The sequence below is a fragment of the Magnolia sinica genome, chromosome 8 (assembly GCF_029962835.1).
Source record: "Magnolia sinica isolate HGM2019 chromosome 8, MsV1, whole genome shotgun sequence".
Lineage (NCBI taxonomy): Eukaryota > Viridiplantae > Streptophyta > Magnoliopsida > Magnoliales > Magnoliaceae > Magnolia > Magnolia sinica.
Genome location: NC_080580.1, coordinates 87,100,324 through 87,127,630, shown reverse-complemented (window position 1 = coordinate 87,127,630; position 27,307 = coordinate 87,100,324). Strand labels below are relative to the sequence as shown.

The window sequence follows — 27,307 nt, the reverse complement described above, 5'->3', positions numbered from 1 at the left end:
TAGATTTTAATTTTTTTCCATACTTGTGACTTTTGCTTTCAATTAGGCGTGGTTTGCTTAGAAAGTTGTTGATTTGATTTGGTTTATATATGTGGATTGGCTTTTGATAAATGATAATTAGTAACTTGTTTGAACATGCTTACACTTGGAAAAAAAAAGAATCATCTTCTAGGCATTTATATATGTATATATTTGTTTTTTCTCTTACTATTTATCATATTTTTTCTATTTTTAAGTATAAAAATAGAAGTATCGTGTACCTTACGCTACTTACGCCACACTCCACAGAGGGTTGAACTCTATGCAACATGCTACTGCTATTTAAAACACTGCGCATGCACGCGTGCGCACACACTTTCTTCTATGAGATGTCAATTAGTCTTAGTGAAGCAAGATATATTGTCTCCTGTTGTTGCCCAGGAGTGGTGTGGATACATTTATGGGTGTATCACTAATGCCTAGAAATTGCTATCTTATGGTAAGGGCAACCATTTTCAACTCTTGAGATGATACTATGTTTGTAGCATGAGATGTCAATCATGGTCTCTGTTAACATGCTTCTTTCCCCACTATAATTCTCTTCAATCTCTACTACCTCCTTGTGGGTTCTCATCCACAATCATTGAACAAGAAGATATAAGCTATAGCTTCTTGTTAGTCAAGCCATGCATGAAGGCAGCTCAAGTTTGAACTAATCCCGTTTTATTAGTATGAATCTCGGATGATCTAATATTCCACTATACATGCAAAAAGATGCAAAGCAGATTGCTTGGACGGCAGTTGAGACTGGACAGCAGCATGCATATATAATTTTTAAGTCAAATCTTCATAAGCATAAGGAATCTTTTTTCTTCTTCTTTTTTTTCCGCAATTCTTTAGGAGAGGAGAACAAGAGGCAGTTCCACTTGATTCATGTCTTATTTATCTTGCAGAGTTTCATGTATTAGTTCCGTAGTTCCACACCATCATTTTCTGCTCTTGTATGGGAACTGTTTCTAATGGCACATTTTTGTTGTTACTTGTTGCAATAATATAAATTCTAAACTAGTGCTTAGCAAACATAACCTGAAAAACAAAACCTTTTGTATTGGTACTCTTTCCAATGGCACATTTTTGTTGTTATTTGTTGCAATAAGATAATTCTAAACTAGTGCTTAGCAAATGTAACCTGAACAAACAAAAAAACAAAATGTGTTACTGATGGTGTAAGATTATGATGCCTTTGAGTTTAGCTTCGTATACAAATAGTTTGTTACTTCTCCCTGTACTTCAGAGTGATGAGAGCTACTCATTAGGAATTACTTAAAGGGGCATGCAGTTTGCCAATATTTTCAATGAGGGGCCCGTGTTTTAACATTCCAGACATCTGATAGGCCCCACTGTTGGTTGGGATGCCCACAAATAGAATGATTAGGGGGATCAACAGTTCACATTTAATGAAAAGAGCCAAAGATTGGTGGGTTATGATCTCCCATCTAGGATATTCTGGGTGGGCCATTAGCTCAACAATCGAGTTCACCAAGCCATGAGCCCAAATTTTTTACACAGCCGAAAGCACCAACAAACTGTACTTGTGGATCAGTCCATCTATTCATTTGGATTGCTAAACCGTGAGCTCTCTCTACTTATTTGGATCACTGAACCCTATCTTTCTGTGTTTCCATCTTCAGGGGTTCTTGGGGTACTATGACTTCAAGAGCAAAACACACCAAGATGAGTTTAGCCCGGACGGTTTGTGTAAAGCTGCCATGTTTGCTTTGTTTGTCAAGGAGGAGCTTCCTTCATGGCCGGAGCAGAGCACTCGCCAAAGGAGATGGCTAACCATCCCCGACGCGGTGGACAATTGCCGGCATGCTTGGATGCAGGAGGCCCTTGTTGAAGCATTTTCCAAGTGGTATGAAGAAACAATGACAGCGAGCAGTCCGTATGACAGTTTGGATTCCTCTCCCAACGGTTAGGAAACAACCCGACCCCCCAGTTCAGTAACTACAAGAAAAACATACTGATGGATGGACGCTCTTCTGATGTTTGGTCTTTTTACCAGTCGTGATTTTGTTTCGTTTTGACACCAGCTTCTCTGTTTATTTTGTGGAGAAAAGAATGTTCAATGATTTGCTTGCGTGTCCGAGCCTTTCAAATACTCATGTGATTGGGTGTGATCTTTTTTTCTTTTTTATTTTGCATGTGTGCGTGTTCAACCAAAGATAAGCAAAGGTTGAAGTGGTCGAGTTTCATAGGGACTCGACACCTAATGCACAACATCAAAAGTTGTCTTGGTGAGTAAAATGTCGTGTCAAAGAACTTTGAAATAACCAAAGTCATTATATGCAACAATTGATAGGCATGACACAATGAATGGGGCCAATGGGGGCCAGTACCACATCGGTGGTCTTGTTTTCATTTGGGTTGGGTTTGCTGTAGTGGTTTATATAGGGTATTTGATGGTCTGTATTGGGAGTTTTGTGATTTTGACAAAAGCTTAGATTTTAACTTTGCCACAATAGATGAGGACTTGTTTGAGCCTCCCCCGGCAATGACACTTAGTCTACTCCAAGCCTTTTAATTTGGGACCTGAAAACATGGAACAATAGCTATTCACCAGTAGAATACTTGCATGCAATCTTTTTGAAAGAATGAAATACAAATTAAAATTTATCAATGGTAACTTCTTTAGTTTCCTTCATATCTTAGTTATTTCATATCATAATGGAAAAATTAAAAACAAAAGTAGAAGTTAAAAATAATAATTTAACAATTTTTATTTTGATAAACATTTAATAACATATTTTAAAACAAATATATATTTGAAATTTTTTTAAATCTAAAATTGGAGATCATATTGGAAAAATAAAGAACAAAAGTGGAAGTTTTTTTTTATTTATTATTTATTATTTTTTTTTAACATTTTTTATCAAAAAAAAAAATTTAACAATTTTTATTTTGATAAAAAATTAATAACAGATTTTAAAACAAATATATATATATATATATGAAAAATTTTATTTTTAAGTTTGGAAATTTTGTAGGCACCTTTTATGCTTAGGCATTCAATTCAGTTTATATTTATTTGGATCACTGAACCCTAACTTTTCGGTGTTTCCATCTTTAGGGGTTCTTGGGGTACTATGACTTCAAGAGCAAAACACACCAAGACCAGTTCAGCCAGGACGGATTGTGTAAAGCTGCCATGTTTGCTTTGTTCGTCAAGGAGGAGCTTCCTTCATGGCCGGAGCAGAGCTCTCGCCAAAGGAGATGGTTAACCATCCCCAAAGCGTTGGACAATTGCCGACATGCTTGGATGCAAGAAGCCCTCATTGAAGGATTTTCCAAGTGGTATGAAGAAACAATGACAGCGAGCAATCCGTAGGTCGGTCCGGATTCTTCTCCCAATGGTTACGAATTTCCCCCATGTTCAGTAACTACAAGAAAACCATACTGATGGATGGATGCTCTTAATGATGTTTGGTCTTTTTACCAGTTTCCTTTTTCCTTTTGACACCAGCTTCTCTATTTATTTTGTGGAAAAAAAAGAAGAAGAAGAATGTTTTATGATGTGTAATTGCCTGTCCAAGCCTTTCAAATACTCATGCGATTGGGTGTGATCTATTTTTGTGTGTGTTCAACCAAAGATATGCGAAGGTTGAAGTATTCAATTTTCATAGGGACTCAACCCCTGAAGCACAACATCAAAAGCTGTCTTGGAAAGTAAAATGTCATGGTTGGAGAACTCGGAAGCAACCAAAATCATTATATGCTACAGGTGATAGGCATGACACCAATGTTGTCAAATCGCATAAGCCATTAGACTGGGCTGATCCTTATGCCATCGCATAATCGCATAAGCAATCGCACAGGCTTATGGCTTCTTTTTTTCTTTTTCTTTTTTTTTTTTTTGCTGAAAATAAAAATATATATAATAAAAGATTGGGAAAAATGTGAAATTTTCAAAAAAATTAAGAAAGACTGAATAATTGCTGCTACTGATTGGATTGGTTTTATTTACCTATTTCAATGTAGTTTGACTATTAGGTCATATATATATATATATATATATATTTGGAGAGAGAGAGAGAGAGTTATATTATATTATATAATATAATAACAAAACAAATTTAAATAATCAAAGTGTTACACTAAGAATTAATTATTGAAAAATACAAATATAGAAATTTTATTGATAACTTGAATCTTGATGAGTTGATGCATATAATACGAGATAAAAGTTACAACTTAATGCAATTTACAAGAAACTTGACTATTGGCCATTATGTCATGGCATACCAAAGTATGCCATGATTATGCCATTGCATGATCTTGGCATACTTCGTACATGGCATAAGCGATCTAAACTATGGTATGTGCTTATGTGATCACATATGTGTGACACAATGAATGGGTCCAATGGGAGTCCAACGGTGGTCTTGTTTTCATTTGGGTTGGGTTTGGTGTAGTGGTTTATATAGGGGGGATTGATGGTCTGTATTGGGAGTTACTTTGCCACAGCAGGTGAGGATTTGTTTGAGCCTACACTGCCCAAGCCTTTCAATTTGGGACCTGAAAATGGATGGTTTAACAAGAACAATAGTTATTCACTAGGAGAATTCTTGCATGCAATCATAAAAAACAAATACAAATTAAATACAAATTAAATTTAACCTATGATGGCTTCTTTAGTTTTCTCCAATATCTTAGTTATTTCATATCCTTATGGAAAAATAAAGAACCCAAGTAGGAGTTAAAAAAATAATTTTAACAATTTTTATTTTGATAAAAATTTAATAATATATTTTAAAACATATATATATATATCAATTTAATCTTTAAGTTTAGATATTTTGTAGGCACCTTTTAGGCTTAAACATTCAATTCAATTTCTAATTTACCATCACTACAAATTTCGACATTTTATATACTCCTGGAGTTCAGTTGAATTTGTTATAAATATGTCATTCAAAAGTCATGAAAAGTGAGTCATGCTTTTTTGTGTTCATGTTCCCTTGGATCAATGTTACATGCATCATAACTACTTGTAAGTAAAGATGTGAACGGATTGGCCAAAGCTAGGTCAAGTTCTGTCCAAGCCCAACTTGAAAGGTGGAACCTAGGCCTTTGCACAGCTGTGATGGGCCAAAAAAACCAATAAGGTCGAGCCTAGCCCAAGATGTTTATTCCTCCAAGCTCGGCCTTTTCGTGTAGTAGGGTAGGGCAATTAAGGACACGTCCATGGATAGTGGGACCCACCGGAGTAATGGCTTGGATCATAGATGTAGGGCCTGCCTGCTTGCAAGATATACAGAAAAAGAAAAATAACAAAATAAAAAAAAATCACTGTTATGTACTGGAGCAGAGGGAGAGGATAACAAATGCCATGGAGGGTTGCGATCCAGTCATCCGAACCCTTCATAAGGTGGCTAGCACCTGGATGAAGTAAAAACACAAATATCAGCAGAGACTTTTGTGCTCCCAAAAAGCTTTTAATGGAGGGCGTTCATTCCCCAAAAAAGCTTCCTTTGTTGTGGTCGACATGAGCTAAGTATCCACCTCATGTTTGGGCTTATGCCCTAAAATGAGCTGGCCAAATGGATAAATAGAGTAGATATAACATATTAATCATAATGGGCCCCACAGAGCATGGAGCCGCAGGAATCAGGCCAAAACTACAACCCTGACCCTGCCGGTATCATGCTAAGGTAGGTAGGGTGAGGTAAAAGAAGTGATTGGGTTGGGACTTGACTTGGGTGTTCACATTTATATTGGGCTTGAAAAGGTAGAGCTGTACATGACCCCAACTGAGTTGAGCTTGGCTTACCCTAGCTTGAACTCGGCTTGGCTCGGTCCTCGAACCTGACAGATTGGCCAACTTAGCTTGGCTCAGTAAGCAACTCGGGTCAGTTCGAGCCAAGCTTGAGCTGGATCTTTCAAGCAAAGTTCGAGTTCAAGCCTACGAGTTAAGTTCGAGTTTAAGTTTTAGTGTTTTCATATAAGTAATATACCATATACCATTGGTTGTCCACTTAATGACATTGATGGTTTTCCCAACCTGATGAGTAGAACCACCCTGGTTTTCACCCATGGGTGGAGTATCTTTCTAGTACAGCAGCCCACATCATGACTCAGATGTTCCACACAGTTGCTAGTGGTGAAGAAACATATGTAAGTAGTGGTGCAACTCAAGCTTGATCCACACCCAGATCCATAGCTCAACTGGCAGACTGAGTGGAGATACCTCGTTTCAACACTTGAAGTCTTGGTATTGATCCCTAGCGGGGGTGGCTAACATGGAGTGTGTGTATTGACATGGGTGTGTACTAACAAGCTAACCCCCCCCTAAAAAAAAAAAAAAAACTCAAGCTTGATCCAACCTCAAGAGGACTCAACCCACAACCTGACCCGACCTGGCTTCAAACACAATGTGCCCAACCTGAATTCGTGTGTTCTCAGACCATGACACCATCCAAATACATGTGATCATTCCCAATCTTACATGCTCACTGTTTTCTCTCTTAGTACTGTAATTGCTCTCGCACCTATGAAGGCTGGATTTGTGGCACTTAAATTTGAATATTGTTGTTATCCATAAATGCTTCAATGCTATCTAGCAATCTAAGGATATCAATATGAGTTGTAAAATGTTTTTGATAGTTGGTATTACTTTTCAAGCATTTAAGATCGTTGGATCAATGATCAAATGTTGTATCATCATGGCCTGTCTGTTTTTAGACCGTTTTGGCTATTAAGGCTACTACAGCCACACTGTCTGAACCTGAGCGCGTGTGGAACACGCAAACTGAGCATCTCATCTTCCATTTCTCTAAATAAGAATACTACACATTCAACCACTAATAAACTACAACTTTTCTCCAATTCTTTCCTATATAGGACGAGCACGTGTGAAACACGCAAACTGAGCATCTCATCTTCCATTTCTCCAAATAAGAATACTACACACTAAACCACTTATAAACTACAACTTTTCTCCAATTCTTTACGATGTAGGACTAAAGAAAACACACTAATTTTCAAAAACTGTTTTGATAAGAGGGGAGAGGCTTGAGTCGTTCCCAGGAAGAGAGGAGGAAGAGGAGATGAGAGGCTTGCTTTTATCTATTTATGTATTATAAATTATCCTTTTGAAATAAAAATAATAAATGAAAAAACACATGCACACACACTCACACCTTAGTGGGATTTCACCACCTATGGATACTCGAACCCTTGACCGGGTGTTAAAACTCCTAAGAGTCTACCACCAAAGCAAGAGTAAGGATCCATATTATAAATTATCCTTGCAAGCTCTAATGAGCTCTTTTAACGGACTGTTGTACTATGTCTAAATCTAGCCCAATTTGAAAATGGGAATGAATTTTAAGCCCAAGCCCAGCCATAGGCCGAACACTTTATTCCAATTTTGGGCCGAGGCGTGCCTGACTGAAGGCCCAATGGCCAGCCCAACCCAAATACAGCCCTTTAGAGTCCATGTGGACAGTTAAATCAATCAATCTGTATTGTCCATTAAGTTCAAGACACATTTCACGGACTAAGCAAAATTTTCACTATTCAAATGATCTAATCCATCCTTGCTTGGGCCCAATTTTCTATAGCCATCTTTTTTTTTCTTTTTCTTTTTTTTTTTTCTTTTTTCTTTGTTTCTTTTTTTCAGAACCTATGGACTCAACGTGATTTCTTCATAATCATAAGCAATCCGTGATGGGCCCTAACAAATAGATGAATCAGATTATTTATTGGACCTATATTTATATAAACAATCTTGACCATCCATATTAAAGGTCGTTTGTAAATGGCTAATATTAGTTGGATTGGTGCAATGTTTGCATGGTGGCCCATGAATCTATTGAATGGATTGGATATGGCACGCACATGAATGGTTGGAAATTATCCACTTGGTGGACCGCAACTTGTGGTCTGATTTTATGGACCTGAGACTTCATTTACTGTTTGTTTAGGTTCCCATCATATGTGCCAGCGTTGCACACGGCTGTGGGGTCCACTCCATCTATCAGCGTGGTCCCACTGGCTAGGGACGCAGATCCGCAGGAAGTAGTTGAAGGTATGTGGGGCCCACAGTGATGAACGAAGTATAAGCATCACGGTGGATACGGGAAGATTTCAAAGGTGCGCATCTCCTTCCTAGCTGGGAAAACTGATGGATGGAGTGGATTTCTCACAAGCGGCATTCCCACACTATTGTATCAAAAATCACAAGAAGATCATGATTAATTATAAGATTGATGGTCAAGATTGTTTGTGGAAAAAATAGGCCCAACCAGCAATACAAACCATTCATTTGATAAGTGCCAATAATGGATTGAAAATTTTCCTAAAGAATTGTTCATCAGCAGCTTGCAATACAGATATCTACACAAAATAAGCCCAGTAATTGGATGGATAGGATCATCTCTGGGTGTAATTTTGCATAGTGGTGGTTGAAGGCAATTTCGTTCTTCAACGGAAATCTTATTGATGTATGGATTGGATTTTTCCATACAAAAGAAAAATGGACTATTACACACTCAATGTTCCCACACATGTTGATTAAATAGATCATCATGCTAATTTCCAAATGTAGTCATTTTGTAACCCACATCAAACACATGTTGCTCACCGATAGTATCATGATAGGGTTCAAATAAAGTAATAATCTTAGTAATAATAAATCTATTGGTACAAATTAGAAAATAACTTATCAACAGCATTTTCCAGCACACTACTTCTCACTTACTGTAAACCATATGACTCGTTTTTATCAGCAACATAAGCCTAACATTCATCTTACCACCCAACTTCTGCAGACCTTCCACCATTCTTCAATAACAGTCAATCATCCCTGATAGGAATTCAGGTTCAAGTCATATCCATCACTTTCAAAAAGTTTTAAACTACTGTCAATTTTGTCTACTCCAGTTTCAGCTGCATTATATTCCAAAATTCTTAAACAAGTGCCGATTTTATCTTCTTCAGATTCAAGTCCGTCATCTTCCAAAATTATTGAACTGTTGTCAATCTTGGCTACACTACGGCTGGATCCAAAACCTGCACCTAGTTACACTTAAAAAAGTGTTCAGCTCCTGAACATGGTAAGATGGTTATAGTTTCATGTGCTCGTTAAGTTACAGAGCAGACGTCTTGGTTCGGAACAACTACTTTGATCATTCATCACCTTAAGAGTTCCTTTGACTAAGAATTTAGATTTATTTAGGAATATTTGGAGGATTTTCCATGCGTTTGGAAGTTTAAATTTAGGGGATTTGGACTCGGTGGTTTTAGAAACACATTGTTTCAGTGAGATTTTGAATGGAAGATCCTCGATCGTTGCAGTTTTATATGAAAATAAAAAAATTAATGTACATTAGATATAGAGATATGAGGTGAACGAGAAAAGGCAACAATCAAGCGGTTGTGAGATAGAGAGCTGACGTATGTACTACGTGCGATTGTCCGCTGCTATTTTAATTCAACCCGTGGACATCCTTGGCGATCCAGATCTATAAGGCCCACAATGATGGATGTGTTTTATCCATACCTTCTTTTTATTTTGCTACCTCATTTTAGTGCATGGGCCAAAAAATGAGGCAGATCTTATTGATAGAGTAACTTTAATCGGGTGCAGTGTTATTCAATCGACTGAGGAATTTTTGGGCCGACCAAAGCATGTTGTGGTATTTCCAATCACCCAGAAACTCTGTTAATGTCACGGTAGACCGAATGTGCGATCGAGCGCAATACATAAGTGCACTATTTTGTTTATAATTATGAACGAGGATTATATAAACCAAGTTAATATAGGATTATGTGAATGAAATTGAGAGAGCTTTTGAGTCAAGGGCTTTGATAAGGAGAAAACTAGGGTTTTCATATATGTAAGTTGTTTCATCTCTTCTAACTTTATGTTCATAGTAGTTTGTTTGTCTCTTGGTGTATGGTTTTTTCCCACAAGGATTTTTTCATGTAAAATTTGTGTGTATTGCATTGTGTGATTCCATCTGATGTTACTTCCACGCCGGGCAAGTTGTCCTAGGGCTTATTGCATCCCCTACAGATCTACCACTCAAGTAGACTCCATCACAAGAAACACATGAATTGATGTCTACCGTTGAAACTTGGGGCTATCGAAGTTTTGGATCAAATTTTGGGGCAAACAAAAATCATGGTGGCCCTAGGAAGGTTTCAATGGTGATCTGCTTTACCTATAGATTTATGACTCATTTTTTGGGCTCATGCCCTAAAATGAGCTGGCAAAACTAGGGAAGGCATGGATATAACATATACACTGCGGTGGACCCCACAAAGTCAGGTCATAAGCATTCTACTTCCATTCTACACTGTTTAAAAAACAATGGTGACTCATTAGCAGTAAGTATTCAGACTATCCAAATCCTTTACATGGATATTGATATAGCATGATAAAAAAAAAAAAACACCAAGGCTTGGAACTACCTTATTTCTACCTAAATTATACATTTCAATGAACCTACAATGAAGATTATCTAAAAAATAACACATGGTATTATGTTACAATATTAGAATTCCATGGGAATCTAATCACATGTTCCCAAACATAACTGTAGATTATGAATCACTTTGATTGTAATGTATTTGTGATTTAAGTCCAATGCATTCTAAATAAAAAGGTGTTAAATTAGCCCTTAAGGGTTTGTGTCACGATCAGTGAATCTTATCAAAATTTAGCTATTTCAAAGAAGAATAAGATTTTCAAGGCACTCCTCTCTGCATACACCTTTGATCAGTGAATCTTATTGTTCACTCCCCAAGTGCAGGGTTGTGATGTAGTAATAAACTTGGTAAGACCGAGATCGAATCCCAAGGGACTGGAACCTGTACGTTATCTGAAACTAAATAGAACTAGAACTAGACAAAGATGAAAACTGAATCAGGTGGATTTGATGAATAATGGTGAAATAATTATCTAAAATTTAAAGAATTCAGATGTAGGAAACTAGGGATTCAGAGGATCCACTTATAAAGATCAGGGAGATCTTATGCCTATTTCAGGAACTCAACTGGACTTAGAGTCCCCTCTCAATCCAGTTAAAGGGTGTAACCATGAATATCAAACTGAACTTCCTTTGATATAATTTTCAAGAGATGAAAGGTATATGAATTAGAATGGATTCCATCACCAAACCATGCCCAGGAGACAAAGTAAACAACAGAATTAAACTAATTACCAACCAATCAACAATGTATGAAGGTTAGGAAGGGTACCGCCATCCGACCATGCCCAGGAGGCGATGGTGAACAACAGGGCTTCCTGATGTCATAAACATAAAAAGGAGAGAGGAATACCCAAAGCCATTGCAGATCTATTATAATTTTAGTCACAACAAACCATTGAAAACTAAAAGCATTCCTATTAATCAAACTATAACCCAAGAAAGTTCAAGTAACATGAATCGAAACAGTAAAACCAATCACATCACACTATAGGCTTCATCTCTTAGCCCTAGCTAAGAGGTTCAGCCCAACATGGTTGGACTAGATCAAAAGAGAATGAAATAAAAAGGAAAGGAAAAAAAACAACTCTAAAAAATAATACTCTCTCTATCTCTTCCACGGCTGCCTCCAACATGGCCATCCAAAGCTTGGATCCCCCTATATCCCCTACGGCCCTCTCTCTCTTTCTTCTTATAGGCAACGGAAAACGGTGCATCTTGTGTGCGTAGCCTTTACGCACAGCAGAAGACGGTGCGTGCGTAACAGAGCTTACGCTGGACGTTGGTGGGCCCCACTTCTTGGTGTCAAGTGAAAGATCCACACCGTCCATTAGATTCTACTCGAAAAACTATTTAGAACTGACTGGTTTTGGGTTAGATTCGGTGTGGCCCACAGAACGTTTCATTGCACCGTCCGTCTTCTGTTTGGATAAGAAATTCACACGATCGCTTGTATGGGACCAGAAAGGAATCATATCCAGGGTCTTGGCCATCCTCCAGAGCAAATGGACGGGTCAGATCATCTAATGGAATGATGGGTGGGGCCCACTGTCAAAACCCAGCGGGAACACGTCCGTCCAGTGACGTGCGAAACGTCTCTATTTGGATGTTTTGTGCAAAAAATAGGTGGGGTCCACTGCAATGCCTGTCCTATAAATGCACTCCCTCCATCAGCTCCTGTACATAGTGTTGGCCCATAACCTCTAGTTTAAAGTAGATCCGACTTCAGGGTGGGCCACATGCTTAACCAATATATAGACAACATTCACCGTTAAAAATACAATTGGCTTCACATATGCTTGATGTCATGCATGGCACATCTATTTACAAATTTGCCCTTCTCTTTTGTTATATCTTCTGCCGTCAGTATCTCCTGATTGCACCATGCAAATGATACAAAATTTCACTAGAATTTGTTATTTTTCATGCTCTTTCTAACGTCTAAGTTTGAGCCTTAATCGCTTATGGATTGCCAAGATGCTCTTTAATGGCTAGCGCCCTCTGATCTCTCTGTTGGGCCATTTCCACGAGGATCTAATGGCTGAAATTTGACATGTACGGTTAATTTATGGTCCTCAGGCCATGTATGAAGTTTCGAGCCGAGTGGATGGTGGAAACCCTATGATCTTGCATTCTGACTAACTTTCATGCCACTTGAGCTTCAGTTTCTCAATTTTCTCAGATCTCTGGCGTGTATATCCATCGATCTCGGTCCCCTGGAGTCCATTCCTTGCTCTGGTGACTTCGGAGCGTTAAATCCATGCTTTTAATACTCTTTTTCAATCAAAGCTCCTTATTACATCCTGCAACAAAAACACGATTAAATTATAATATTAGGCATTATCGTGTACGTAAAATCAGGCAGTAATCGGGGTCTGATATGCAATATTCGACCATCAATACTTATCAAAATTTAGCTATTTCAAAGAAGAATAAGATTTTCAAGGCACTCCTCTCTGCATACACCTTTTGGCCAACAAACAAACGTGACATCACAAGGATTAGTGGGAGATCTAAGCATTTCATAAGATGTGTCCTGTTTTGAAGATGTCCTTCAAGTGAAATCAAGCCCGTCTAAATTCCATGGATGTATGTAATACCATGGATCATTGGGAAGTCTTCCTTTGTCATTCAATATCTAAGCATGGAAATAAATTGCATGATGAGTGGAATTATTATGTTTATCTTGAAAGTGAGAAAGTTTATGCAATGGTCCTGCTAATGACTTGCCATATTACCATGTTAGGTTTGTACTGCTTCTAAAACAATGGCAACTATCCCTGTATGTGGCACTAAAGTAAGTAAAATATTCAGTGGTCAGAATTTAAAGGAAAAATCAGACTGATTATATAATTATTTTTTCTGATCATTTTTTTCATTTATGCTCCATCAAACCTTTGGACCATCTAGATTACTGTGCAACTATGCTACGTGTATAGTTGAAGAATCATGGCCACTTTTTAAATGTTACTAAACTAACATATGATTCTAGTCCCATAGAATGAAAGCAAGGTGACTGACATTACTACGGGGTTAACTTGGCTAAGCAAGTGCCATATCCCAGGCAGTGGTGTTTATACACCCTCTAATCCATTCACCTAATCATTTTGAAGAAATAATTGCCTAGAAATCTTGGTATTCCAAAACTCAAGTAAGCCATAGCATTTATGTTTTAATTATAGTTTTACGGGTTGGGTGGCCCACCTAAGTGTTGAATCAACCCAATTTCAGAATCATGATCAAACAATGGATGATCTACCTAATGAATAAGAGGATTTCATTAACGTCAGGTCACAGTGGAAAGTAACCATTGACTACCTAATTGACATATGTGAGCAATTTCATTGAAACAATATTTGCTATTTATTGTATGCAATCTTAAATTATTATTTAAAAACAAATAAATAAATATAAATTAAATTTTACCGATGATAATTTCTTTAGTTTCTTCCAATATCTTAGTTATTTCAAAACCTAATTGACAAGTAAAGAACAGAAGTAGAAGTTAAATAATGATAATTAAAAAATAAAAAATGAATAAAATAATAATTCAACAACTTTTATTTTAGATAAAAATTAATAAAATATTTTAAAACAAATATAATTGCAAATAATTAAACAAAATAAAAATATTGAAAAATAATCATTACCAAACTCATATATCTCATGATAATAAATTTAATTTCTAATTTGCAACCACGAATGCAAGTTTGAAGAATTTCTAGGCACTTTTTAAACTTTAATAAGTCATGAAGTTTTTGTAAAATTTTGTTACAATCATGCAACTGAAAAGTCATAAAAGGTGAGTCATGTTTTTTTAATTTCCTTTAAAAAATATTCTATGCATGATGGCCACTCACAAGTAGAGCTTTAAACTAGTTGGGCCAAGGCTAAGCTAAGGCCTGTCCAAGCCTACCTGCTAGGTAGAACCTAGTTCCAAGCCAAGCTCAGACCCATGATGGGCTTAAAACAAGTAGACTTGAGCCTGGCATGAGATGCTTTTCTAGGACTGAACCCAAGCTCAACTGTATGTGCAGTAGGGTAGGTCACGTGAGGACATGTCCTTGTATAGTGGGACCCACAGATTAATGGCTTGAATCACAAATCTAGGGCCATGCCTACCAGATATACAGAAGAAGAAAATTTCAATGTTGTGGACCGAAGTAAAGAGAAAGAGGAGAACAAATAGCATGAAGGAGAGTTGTGATGTGATTCAATTAGAGTAGCGAGCATTTCAAAGTATATGGAGTTGTGCACAATCCAAACTTTTTATTCGATGGGCTATACCTTTTATATGTTTTGGCATAATAATACCGTTGCTTCACTCCTCAAGTGGGCCATAATGTACCAACTAATGGATGGCAAGAAAGAAGATATTTTAGACGTTCTTTTATTTTGGTAAGTATGAATTGTTGATTATGCCCATAACACATTTCATGAGATACCATATGAAAATTACATTGATCAAATGAACCACCCAATTCATAATGTGACTTTATTTATTTTATACATATTTTTCCTAAGCTATGGATGGGATAGGTAGGGTTGACTAATAGAAGTGATTATTCACTATTAAAATACATAAGGCTTCCAAATCGAAGTTACCTAATGAGCCATGAAAGAAAAAGATAAATGTTACAACTATCTTATTAATGCAACTTTTGGATTATGCTCTGTTTAGAATTGGATTGTCAACTTAGATGGTATGAAATTCCATACAAATATGTCATGTGTGTGGTTGGAGAATTACCACCTTTTATAAAATGGTGATGAAGACATACTTTAGCTCCATGATGGTATACTCATGCACTTGTATTTATACATGTGGCATTATAGAGTTCAAATTGACTACCAAAGTCATTAGACCTACTGCTTTATGCACTGTAAGCTCTATTTGTAATTCATTAAAAAGAGTCATTCTTTCGTTGTCTGTCTAACAACTAAAACTATTTTGGCTACCGGGAAATGGTGCCTCCATATCCTTTTTTCAAGATGTTTGGTTGGGTCGCCGTTCTCTCACCTTTAGATGTCCAAACCTCTTTTCTCTCTCCTTTGATCTGAATTGTAAAGTGGGTTTATTGTAATCATTGGATATTGAAATGAAGAACTTTAATTATCTTTAACAAATGGGGTTTTGTGTGACCTTTAAACTTCGTGGGCCCACCCTGGTGTATTAAACATAATTTATTTTATCAAATTCATTATCTTAATTGTAGACAGCTTTGTTTTTCAGAGTGGGAATGGAACCCATTCTCCATTTGTAGAATCATAGAGAAATAGCAACACTATATTTTAAGTTAAAAATTAAATAGCTAAAATTTAATAACAATTTTTTTATCCATCTCATGATTAATTAGGATGCACATGGTTTTCATTATTTGTACATGCATGTCCACTTTCGTGGTTTAATAATATAAACTTACATAGGTTTGTAAATAAAAAGTGACAATTATCATTCATTACTAATTAAAATGGGCCCACCATTAGGGGTGCACATCGAACCAGTAGAACCGTGGAACCGCAACCAACCAAACAGTTCGGTTTGGTTCGATTCTGGTTCCAAAAATTAAAGAACTGATTACATTGGTTCGATTTTCAGTTTGAGGGTATGTAGAACTAAACCAAACCGTGAACTGATTTGTAGAACCGATCCGTGGATCTGAACCGTGGAACCGAACCATGCAACCAAACTTGGAACCGAACTTAGAACCAAACTAGGAAACTTTTGATTGTTTCCATATTTGGCTCATGATTTATGGTTTACAATGCATTATTTGATTGTTTCCATAAATGTATTTTTGCACACCTTATACAATAACTAAACCATTCATCAAATGGATCACAACACGAATGGACATAGGCTAGATTATAAGATAAAACATGCAATTGGGCTAGATTATAAAAAGCCCAGAACTGTGGAACCGAACCGGTTTCAATGGTCTAGTTCTAGTTTTGTTCTAAGGTGCTAATGGTCCAGTTGCGGTTCTGAATATCCTAGAACCGTTAGGAACGGTTCGGTTCTAGTTTCACCCCAGAACCGAACCGAACCGACCCGTGTGCACTCCTACCCCTCATGATGTTTAGTTGAGATTTAGCTTGTTCATAAGTTAACACAGACATAGAAGAAGGGAAAACACAAATATCAGCTAAATCCAAAACTTCTTGGCTCCCAAAAAGTTTTTAATGCTAGGTGTTTAATCTCCACTTTTTTCTATGATGGGTCTACTTAAGCTTTGAATCTTCCTCATTCTTTGGTTCATGCCAGCAAATGATCTCTCTAAATGGATGGATGGTGTGGATACAAACATGCATCATAGTGGGCCCATAGCTTGGTGACGTGAATTCAGTAGGGGCTTCGCTACTGGCGATGTCCGTAGCTAATCCACATCCCGCGTCCCTACTAAACTAAACGGGACAGGGGCGAGTCGAGTCTGGCTATTAAGTCACCATGTTCTTTGGGCCCCACCATGATATATGTGTTATGTCCGTACCATCCATCAAATTGGAGAGATCATTTTAGGGCATGATCCAAAGAATGAGGCAGATCCAAAGTTCAAGTGGACCCCACCACAGAAAAAAGTGGGGACAGTGACGGCCACCGTTGAAATCTTCTCAGGCCCCACCGTGATTTTTATTTGATATCCAACCTGTTTATAAGTTAACAAAGACATGGAATAATGGAAAACAAATATATTAGATTGATCAAAAACTTCTGTAGCCCAAAGAAGTTTTTAATGGTCAATCTCTACTGTTTTCTGTGATGGGTCTGAGCTTTGGATATTTCTCATTATTTAAATAATGCTCTAAAATGATATTTCCAAATGGATGGACCGTGTAGATATAACACATAAATCATGGTGGGACTCACATAACATGGTGACGTTACTTGAGTAGGGAGACTTGCTACTGTCGAGTTCCCGTCCCGCAGTTAGACCCACACCTGGCCTGGACGCAGATTAGCTACTGAACCGTGGCTAGGGAAGTGAGGTCACCACGTTCTGTGAGGCATACTATGATGTCTGTGAGGCACACTATGATGTATGTGTGAGGTCACCACGTTCTGTGAGGCACACTATGATGTATGTGCTATATCCACACCGTCCATTTATTTGGAGAGATCATTTTAGGGCATGAGCTAAAGAATGAGCTAGATCCAAATTTAAAGTGGATTCCACCACCAAGAAAAAAAAAACATTAGATTCCAAACGCATACCATTAAAATCTTCTTTTGGCCACATATGTTTTTTTACCACGATGATATTTGTGTTTTCTCTTATTCCATGTCTGTGTTAACTTATAAATAAATTGGATCTCGAATAAACATAATGGTGGATCCTAGGAAGGTCTTCAACGGTGGGTGTCACAGTCCCAACTGTTTTCTGTGGTGGGGTCTACTTGAACTTTGGATCTGCCTCATTCTTTGGCTCATGACCTAAAATAATCTCTCCAAGTAAATGAATGGTGTGGATACAACGGCCCAAAGAACATGGTGACATCACTTTAGTAGCCAGACTTGCTAAAGTGGGTTCAGTAGCTAATCCGCGTCCCACTAAGCTTACTCCATTATTAAATGGACTCAAATTGCTGTCAGTATCCCCACCTAAACATCTATAACCCATATTTAGACAGGAGCGGATTAAGCGGCCTCACCCAAGTCGGTGGGGCCCTCACCGTGGGGTTACCATGGGACCCACCTTGATATATGTATTATGTATCTATGCCGTCCATCCGTTTTTCAGATCATTTTAAGGCATTAACACAAAAACGAAGCAGATGCAATTGTCAATTGGATCATATTATAAGAAACAGAAACGATTGACTATTAATAAATGGGCCACAAAAGTTTTAGATCAAACTGAATACCACCTAAACATTAAGGTGTGCCCTAAGAAGTTTTTGATAGCGATACCGTCAATTACAAATGTCTCTTATGGTATGGTCCACCGGATAATTGCATCGACTTCATTTTTTGAGATAATGTCCTAAGTTTATCTGAAAAAACGTATGGAAGGTGTGGAGACATAATACATACATCAATGCAGGCCCCGCCGTAAGGGCCGCACCATCTTGAGCGAGTATGGGTTCTCACCTAATCCTGTACACGGGCAGATTCAAGTACCCATATCCATTATCACCTCTTTTTCCATGCTGATACAAGCATTTCTTCATGCATGCTCCACTTGACTTAGTATAAGCATTTGTGATGATATCTTATATGAGAACTATGGCTCACTAATTTTTATAAGTATTAAAGAAGAAGATTGAAAATATACTAACAAAAGACTAGGCTTTTTTTTTTTTTTTTAACGCACCCTCACACCCACACACACAGCAGTGAGAATGGAACCCATAACCCTGTGTTGAAACTCTTGCGAGTCGAGCCATGAGTAAAGACCCACGAAAGACTACCAAGATAGGATATCATTGCGTGAGATGGTTGAGACATCAAGTGGTTAGATGTTTGCATGTTGGCCTATGAAATGAGTTAATGAACCTAATGAAGGAGGGTGATTAATGGGTTGTGTTGTGTGAGTGTTCTAATGCAACCATGAGTGCCACAACTTGTAGTGCTTTAAGAGTGGAGTTTTCTATACTGTGAGTTCCACTAATTTTAATAGTTACAGATTTTGAAGGCAGCCTTCAGTAGGGCTGTGGGTCCCCACCATGATGTATGTATTTTATCAGACGTCGTGCCTAAAAATGAGGTAAATCCAATCCTCATGTGGAGCACATCATGGGAAAATGGTGGTGATTAAACGCCAACAATTAACTTTTTTGTTAGGTTCACTGTAATGTTTATTTGCCATCCAACCTATTGATAAGGGTGCATGGACATGAATGAAGAGAAAACACAAATACTTACTCATCCAAAACTTTTTAAGTGGCCCTATGAAGTTTTTAATGGTGGGCAATCAATTGCCACTGTTTTCTGTGATGTGATCCACCTGAAAGTTGATGTGGTCCACTTGGACAGAGCTAACAAAATGGATAGATGGAGTGGATGAAACACATGCATCTTGGTGAGGCCACAGAGCACCGTCCAGTGGCAAGTTCTTGATGGAAGTTTCAATATCCAATCCGCACCGAAATAATGGGCCTAACATTTGTTACCAGTTTATTTCCCACCTAATTGCTGCTCTCAATTCAATCGGATTAGGCCACACATGTGAGGGAGGGCTTAGATTAAATGCACGTGTGTGAGAGTAAGATGCGTGGGAGTGCTAGAGTTGCTTGACTTAAGGGTTAATTGCATTGTTGGTATCCATTTTACCAAGACAGATAAATTGGAGACTAGACATAGGGTCCAAAGTCCTCTCAGTCATTGATATGGCGCTCCGTTCATGAGATTTGTAGAAGGAAATGAGGCTAATCTCTCTGAATGAGTTCTTTTTTCCTTATAACAATAGACGTGATTGTATGGCCTTAAGAACTTGTTCTTTCAAGGTGTTTCGCTACCACAGTTCAACAATAGAAGTAGATAAAGAAGATATAAGCCCAAAGCATTATTCTACTAATGATGTTTATAATAATTGAACCTACAATTAACTTGAGGGATGACAATCTATTTGTTGCCCAATTGGAACTGAGTTTCATAGCGAGACGGTCATGATGTGTGGAATGGACATCTGTTCATTACTCTATCAAAACCAAACATCGTGACAAGACGGCCAATGGAGGGCATATTTTTGACATTATGTTTGTTGCTCGATTGAAACCGAGCTTCGTGGAGTGATGGATAGTGAGGTGATAGCGTGTTTGCAGTCTTGATCAGAATTAAACACGTGGTTAGACGGTCATGATTCGACTATCTGTTCGTCATTTGGTGTGGACCAAACTTCGTAGTTAGATGGTTGGTGAAATCACCTAGCACATAGTAGGAAAGCCTCATAATCTTTTGTTCGACACTGAGTGATCTTCCCTGTGATCCAGCGGAATATCGTCAATGAAGGGTAGAGAGATAAACTAAGAACTATGGGCCCCATGCTATGAGCAATTACGGAACTAAACTTAAATGAATAAATAAGCGTCCATTGTAGACGAGAAAATAAAGTTGTACTTAATTGTAATGGTGTGAGACCTTGACTTTCACTAACGAATTGATGCTTGTTTCCCTTCGAGATTCATGCATATCATCTTTTTTATTTTTGTTTTTGTTTTTTTCCTTGTATCCAACTTTCTCATTATAGTAAGTCCAAAGACCATTGTTAGTAGTTAGAAAATCTAGCACGTTGTTTTCCTTGGAGACCGAGTTACATAAGAATAGCTCTTTTGTAGTGAGCTTCTGAAATTGCCTAGTCATCTATGGTATGACCACATCATAGATTTTTCTTTGGGGGGTTGGGGAGGGGGACTAAGAAAACAGCCGTGATTAGCTCTTCTTGTAAGTGGCAGTGACAGAGCTCGGCATTGGTCCGGATCAGATCGGATTGGGTCCAACTCGACCTGATCCGAATTTTAAATGGCTTGATCCGAACCCGATCCGAGTTCTCAATGGCCTGATCCGAACCCAATCCGAGTCCGGGTCACCCGACTCGAATCGACCCGCTACATTGTTGTCCTGACCCAAACCGAGTCCGACTCGGTCAGGGAAACCGAGTCGGATCGGGTTCAATAGTATTCGTATAGTATGAATTTAATGTAACTGTTTCATGTGGTGTGGTCCACTTCAACATTTAATATACCTTATTTTTGTGCTCACGCCTAAAATGATAGGTTAAAATGGATGAACGGCTTAGATAAAATATATACATTAAGGTGGGCTGCACATGACTCTAAAAGAACTTTCTATATTGTACCATGCTTTTAGCCGAACATATGTTACGTGCACAGCACGAAATTGAAGTGAATGCTTTTCAGCGCAAGTAACTTGCTGCAACGACATTAGCAAGTTCTCTGGGTCTGATAATAGGGTATGTGTTATATCCAAACCATCCATCTATTTGGCGAGCTCGTCATAACGCTTAAGACGAAAAATAAGACAGATATAACTATCAAGTGGACCACACGAAATGTTTGACGGTGAAAATCATTCTCTGTTGCTATTTGTGGTGTGGTTCACATGATCTTTAGTTATTATTCATTTTTTGGATAATGCTCTACAATTATCTCTAAAAATATATGAACAGTGTAGATATAATAAATACATCACTGTGGGGCCCATATAACTTTGATCTCCTTTGAACCGTTCGTACAACTCGGAGCTCAAGCAGCGTCATTTTCGTCTTCGCACGCCACTACCTAGCCCCAGCTATCATAGCTACGGAAGTGGACTATGTTACTGCGTACCATGTAACTCAGTACGCTAGGTGTACTGAGTAAACTCTGTGGGGTCCATCGTGATTTTCATATTTTATCTACTCCGTTCATCCATTTTAAAAGATAATTTAATGGTTATGTGCCAAAAATGAGATATATCCAAATCTCAAGTGTACCTCATCACGAGAAATAATGTGAATTGAAATTCTACCGTTGAAAATTTCTTGGGGCCCACAGAAGTTTTGGATCAAGTTGATATTTGTTTTTTACCTTCATCCATGTCTGCGTAATCTTATGAACAGGTTGGATGACAAATAAAAATCACTGTGGGCCCTAGCAAGGTTTCAACGGTGAAAGTTACTACTCGCATTGTTTCTTATAGTGTGGTCTACTTGAGCTTTGGAAATACTTTTATTTTAGACTCTACCACTAAAATGATCTCGAAAACGGATGGACGGCGTGGATAACCCCATACATTCATGGTAGGCCCAAGTGAGTTTACTCCCTACGATGGAAGTGTAATAAGTAAGAGTAACTCAGTATGCAATCCTTCCCTATGACCTAGGCTCCAGCTGTAGCTTGAGTGGTATGCTGACGGTTGGCTACACCCTATCTGTGGGCCATACCATGATGTATGTATTTCATTGATGCCGTTCATTCATTTTTACGTATCATTTTAAGGCTTGATAAAAAAATATTATAGGGATGGAAGTCTCAGGTGGACCACACCATAGGAAAACAATAATGATTGGATATCCTCTGTTAAAATCCTCCTAAGGCTCCGGATCGGATCGGATCGGGTCCATTCGGATGGAATCAGTTCGAATGGATCCTAATCTGAAAATCACTCGGATCTAAACTGTGTAACTCGATCCGCCCCGATCCGAGCCATCAATTCAGTTAGGATCAAGTCGGATCCATCGGATCGGATCCAATTTGCACCGCTCTAGCAGTGAGACATGGCGGTACTGATGGCTTCTTTGGTTCTCGTATAAGTCAACGGTATAAATCTAACAAATGGCAGAGAGAACAAAAGATTATCAAAACATGATTTAAGGACCATCAACTTCTCTACCTGTTGATATTCCTTACATCTAGGCATAGATCATTCACTTGGGTAAAAAAAATTGAAGATCAAGGAACATCGTTTATCAAGAAGAAGAATAAACAGGAGTAAAGGTGAAATTTTGTTTTTCCTCCCAAGAACACACTAGGGTGGCTACATATATGTTTATATATATTTATTTATTTATTTATTTATGCGGGGAGGGGGGTTGATAAGCGACTTTATTAAAGGGCAGAAAGGAGCAAAAGCCCTGCAAAGAGAAAAAAGGAGGGAAGGAAAAAGAAAAAAAAGAAAAAGAAAATACAAAAAACAAATAAACAAACAAAAAATAAAAAAAAGCAAAATAAATATTTAAAATAAAAAAATTTTAATTTTTTTTTTAAAAAAAACGAAGGCTACATCCCTAGCCACACCCCAGAAAGGCACCCAACTCACGGCACCCCAATCCCTAAACAGAACGAGAACCTTAGAAAAGATAGCTGTGGAGGAGAGGCTCCGGTTCCTAAAAACATGATTATCTCTTTGCTTAGACTGCCTAAAGCACCGCTAACAAGATACACCGCCATTTTCTCTTGACTAACATTCCACCGGGCTCCACATGACAAGTGCAGAATAGTTGTAACATCTCAAATTTTCACGGCCAAAGTTTATATTCGTGCCTGAAAAAACCAGATGTTAATAATTGAATGAATTAGATGCTTTAAAAATCGCACCATATATATTTTTTTCCATTTAAATCACATCCAGTTACATTCATGAAGGTAAATATTCACGAAAATAAAATCGACTGTATCTATTATTTCATTAAAGTAAAAGAATTCAACAAATTTTCAAATGCCCTCTCAATAGAAGCTTATTACATTATCAAGTTTGCAACGGAAATATAAAATGAAATCATAAAACTATCTTCTTATTCTTTCAGTATATTCTTCCATAGGGAGATGGCCCTCTAGATCTTCAATATGTGCATCACATGCATCATCTGTATGGTTGGAGAGGGTCAATGCCTTACTCATATTGATAGTTATCCTTTAAGATTAATAATAATTCAAGAGATTCATAAAAGTAATGTAAGGGTTCTGATACGTCTCTTACTAGAGCTGGGCATTCTTGACCCGATCCGGTGGATCCGACCCGATCCAACCTGATCAGAACCGAACCGACGGCCTGGATCGGTGCGGATCGAGTAGGATCAATCAGATCCGACTGTCTTTCGAATCGATACCGGATCGTGGTCCATCCGGACCGACCCGACCCGAAACCCGAACCGAATGGATTCGACCCGAACCGATTCTACCCGATCCGGAATGGGTACGTCCTGTATATATAACTTTTAAGTTTTTTACCCTCATACTTTTACCGCTCTTTCTTTTTTACCCTACCCATCGAACAAATTTTTACCCTCTTTCTTTCTGACCCTACCCGTTAAACGATCCCCTCTTCTTCTAACCCCAGAGCAACAAGTCCAGCCGTCCCTCGATCCTCTCTTCTTCTAACCCCACAGCAACGAGTCTGGCTGTCCCTGATTCAAAGAAGACAGGTATGTTTTTTTGTTTTTTTAAAAAAATTTCTTTTCCCTAAGTCCATAACTGAACGATTCCAAACCCTAACCTAAGTTAGATAATCAGATCTACTAGGTTGGAAGTTAGAATCATCATAGGGTTCATCTAGTGCAGAAATCAACACTATCCGCTCCTCAGGTGGGCCACACATGAGAACAATGTGTAGCCATTGATAAATAGAAAAATATAAATGTGGTCCACCTGATGATTCGATATGGAATATTTACTTATAAGGTGATCATCATGTTGGTGCCAACCTATTAGATGGTTTGGATGATGTACAAACATGAAAGGTTGAAAGTAATCTACTAGTTGTACCGTAACTTACAGTCCAACCCACTGGACTTAAGACCTGCTGTATATGTAATTATTAGAAATCGGATTGCGTACTGAGTTACACCTGTACGCTTTTATCGTACTAAGAAAACTCAATTGGGCCCACTGTGAATGTATGTGGTTTATCCACACCGTCCATCAATTTTTCCTGCTAATTTTAAGGGTTGATCCTAAATTTGAAGTAAATCCAAAGCTCAAGTGGACCATACCACAAGAAAAAGTGTGGAATAATGATTTCCACCGTTGAAACCTTCTGAAGGCCCACAGTAATGTTTATTTGTCATTCAACACGTTGGTAAGATTACAAAAACATGGATAAAGAGAAACCACAAACATCAACTTGATCCAACACTTCCGTGGCCTCCAAGAAATTTTCAATGGTAGAGGTTCAATCACACTATTTCCTGTGGTGTGGTCCACTTGAGATTTTTATATGCTTCCGTTTTGGGCTCAAGTCCTAAATTATCTATTAATATGGATGAACAGAGTGGATAAAATACATAAATAACGGTGGACCCCACAGAGGTTACTCAATACGCAATCCGCTTCCAACCTGTCAGTAGCTAATCCGCGTCCCTCACGCCAACTGCACAGGTGACAGGCTGTACGTGTCATGCGAAGACGAGCGCGTACACGCCTCGAGCTCCGAGTTGTACGAACGGCTCAAATGAGATCAAAAGTACATGGCCCCACCATGATGTATGTTTTGTATCCACGCCGTCCATCCATTTAGAGAAATCATTTTAGGGCAAGATCCAAAGAATGAGTTAAATCCAAAGCTCCAGTGGACCCCAGCAGAGAAAACAATGGGGCAGTGATGCCCACCATTAAAAACTTCTAAAAGCCACAGGAGTGTTAGATCAACCTGATATTTGTGTTTTCCCTTCTTTTATGTCCTTTTTAACTTTCCAGCAGGTTGGATTTCAAATAAACATTATGGTGGGCCGTAGGATAGTTTCAACGGTGGGAATCACTCTCCCCACTGTTTTATGTGGTGGGGTCCACTACAAATTTTTATCTGCTTCATTCTATGGTTCATATTCTAAAATGATATCTCAAAATGGATGGACGGTGTGTATACAACACATACATCATAGTGGGCTCACAGAACTTGGTGACGTCACTTCAGTAGCCTAATCCACAGCCCACCCGTTCGTACAACTCGGAGCTCAAGGAGCGTCAGTGCTCGTCTTCGCATGACACGTACCTAGAGCTGCTTATAGCTGGAGTCAGCTAAGCAGTACGTTTTTTTATTTTTTATTTTTCTTTTGTTAGCTTGTTAGTACACCTGATTGATAGCAATGTACTTGAACTTGAAGCTTCTTTAGGAAGCTATGAGACGTGCTTCTTTAGGGAGCTATATAAGTAGAGCTTCTTCAGGAAGCTGGTGTGAGCTTGTGTGGGGGTCGTCTTGAATTTTTTGGTTCATCCACACCGTCCATCAGTTTTTCCATATCATTTTAGGGGTTGATACTAAATTTTAAGTACATCGCACCATAGGAAACAATGAGAATAATGATTCTCGTCCGTTGAAAAAATGAATGATCTGAACCTTTCCCAATCCGATCCGACTCGGGTTTCCTAACCGGGTCGGACGCGAATCGGTTCTAAGTCAACAGAGTTCGGATCTGTTCGAGTCCGATGACCCGAATCCCGTACCGGTTCTGATCGAGTTCGGGTCACACTCTGCAAATTTCGAATCAAGTCGAGTTGGACCGAATCCGATCCGACTCGGTCCGATGCCCAGCTCTACTCTCTTACTACACTCAACTAGACTAGGATTCAAGAGGGAATATCTCTCTAGGAACCGCCAGCGGCCTAACCCACATCCATTCTGAAGGCGGAGGCAAGTTCGCCCACGACAACATCAAGTCCTCCAACATCCTCCTCACCCCCAACCTCGACGGCCATGTCTCCGACTTCGGCCTCACCCCTCTCAGGAGCTACCCCGCCGCCACTTCCCGCAGCACCGGCTACAGGGCCCCAGACACAATCGATAACCGAAAGCCCACTCAGAAATCCGACATCTACAGCTTCGGTGTCCTCCTCCTTGAGATGCTTACAGGCAAGGCCCCACTACAGTCCCCCCGCCACAATGACATTGTCAACCTACCCCGGTGGGTCCAGTCGGTCGTCCGTGAGGAGTGGACCACCGAGGTGTTCAACGTTGAGCTGATGAGGTTCCAAAACATTGAGGAGGAGATGGTGCAGATGCTGCAGATAGCCATGGCCTGTGTGGCCAAGGTACCGGACTTACGTCCCAAGATGGACGAGGTCGTGAGGATGATTGAGGAGATCCGGCTCTCTGACTCGGAGAACCGGCCATCATCGGAAGATAACAAGTCCAAGGATTCGAACGTACAGACCCCATGAAACATTCCACCGTTGGATTTCCGGCCACAGGTCTTGTGATTGGCTTGAGTTCATGAATGCATGCAGAGGCTTGTTGAGAGCTAGTGCATGTATTGCATGTGAAAGAAAGTGTTTTTCTCTTTCCTTTAAATCTGTGGGTTTTTCATGGATTGATGATCTTCAATCATCATGCAATTAGGTTTATTGAATGAGAAAGAATAGGGTGTTAGACAAGGTTGTTTTCTATATGAAATCTTAAGACA

General features: G+C 38.7%; 2 protein-coding genes across 2 annotated transcripts in view; both read left to right on the top strand.

Annotated features, from left to right (window-relative positions):
* The window catches only part of LOC131253600 (nudix hydrolase 16, mitochondrial-like), a 41,629-nt gene extending 39,485 nt beyond the window's left edge, over nt 1–2,144 (top strand). The window contains exon 4 of the mRNA XM_058254667.1: nt 1,671–2,144. Within this exon, the coding sequence (XP_058110650.1) occupies nt 1,671–1,958 (288 nt within the window). The 3' untranslated portion in view covers nt 1,959–2,144. The remainder of the gene's footprint in view (nt 1–1,670) is intronic.
* A 207-nt stretch (nt 2,145–2,351) lies between these two features.
* Nucleotides 2,352–27,307, top strand: LOC131254359 (probable inactive receptor kinase At5g58300). Its single transcript, XM_058255349.1, has 4 exons — nt 2,352–2,444; nt 3,110–3,333; nt 7,965–8,068; nt 26,497–27,307. Exons 1-4 carry the CDS (start codon nt 2,352–2,354, stop codon nt 27,063–27,065), a joined length of 990 nt encoding a protein of 329 aa, XP_058111332.1. The 3' UTR covers nt 27,066–27,307.

Coding starts and splice junctions, on each gene's coding strand:
- LOC131254359 (XM_058255349.1), top strand. CDS start 2,352: ATGAATGGGGCCAATGGGGGCCAGTACCACATCGGTGGTCTTGTTTTC. Junction 2,445..3,109: donor TTTATATAGGGTATTTGATG/GTCTGTATTGGG, acceptor TTCCATCTTTAG/GGGTTCTTGGGGTACTATGA. Junction 8,069..26,496: donor TCCGCAGGAAGTAGTTGAAG/GTATGTGGGGCC, acceptor ATATCTCTCTAG/GAACCGCCAGCGGCCTAACC.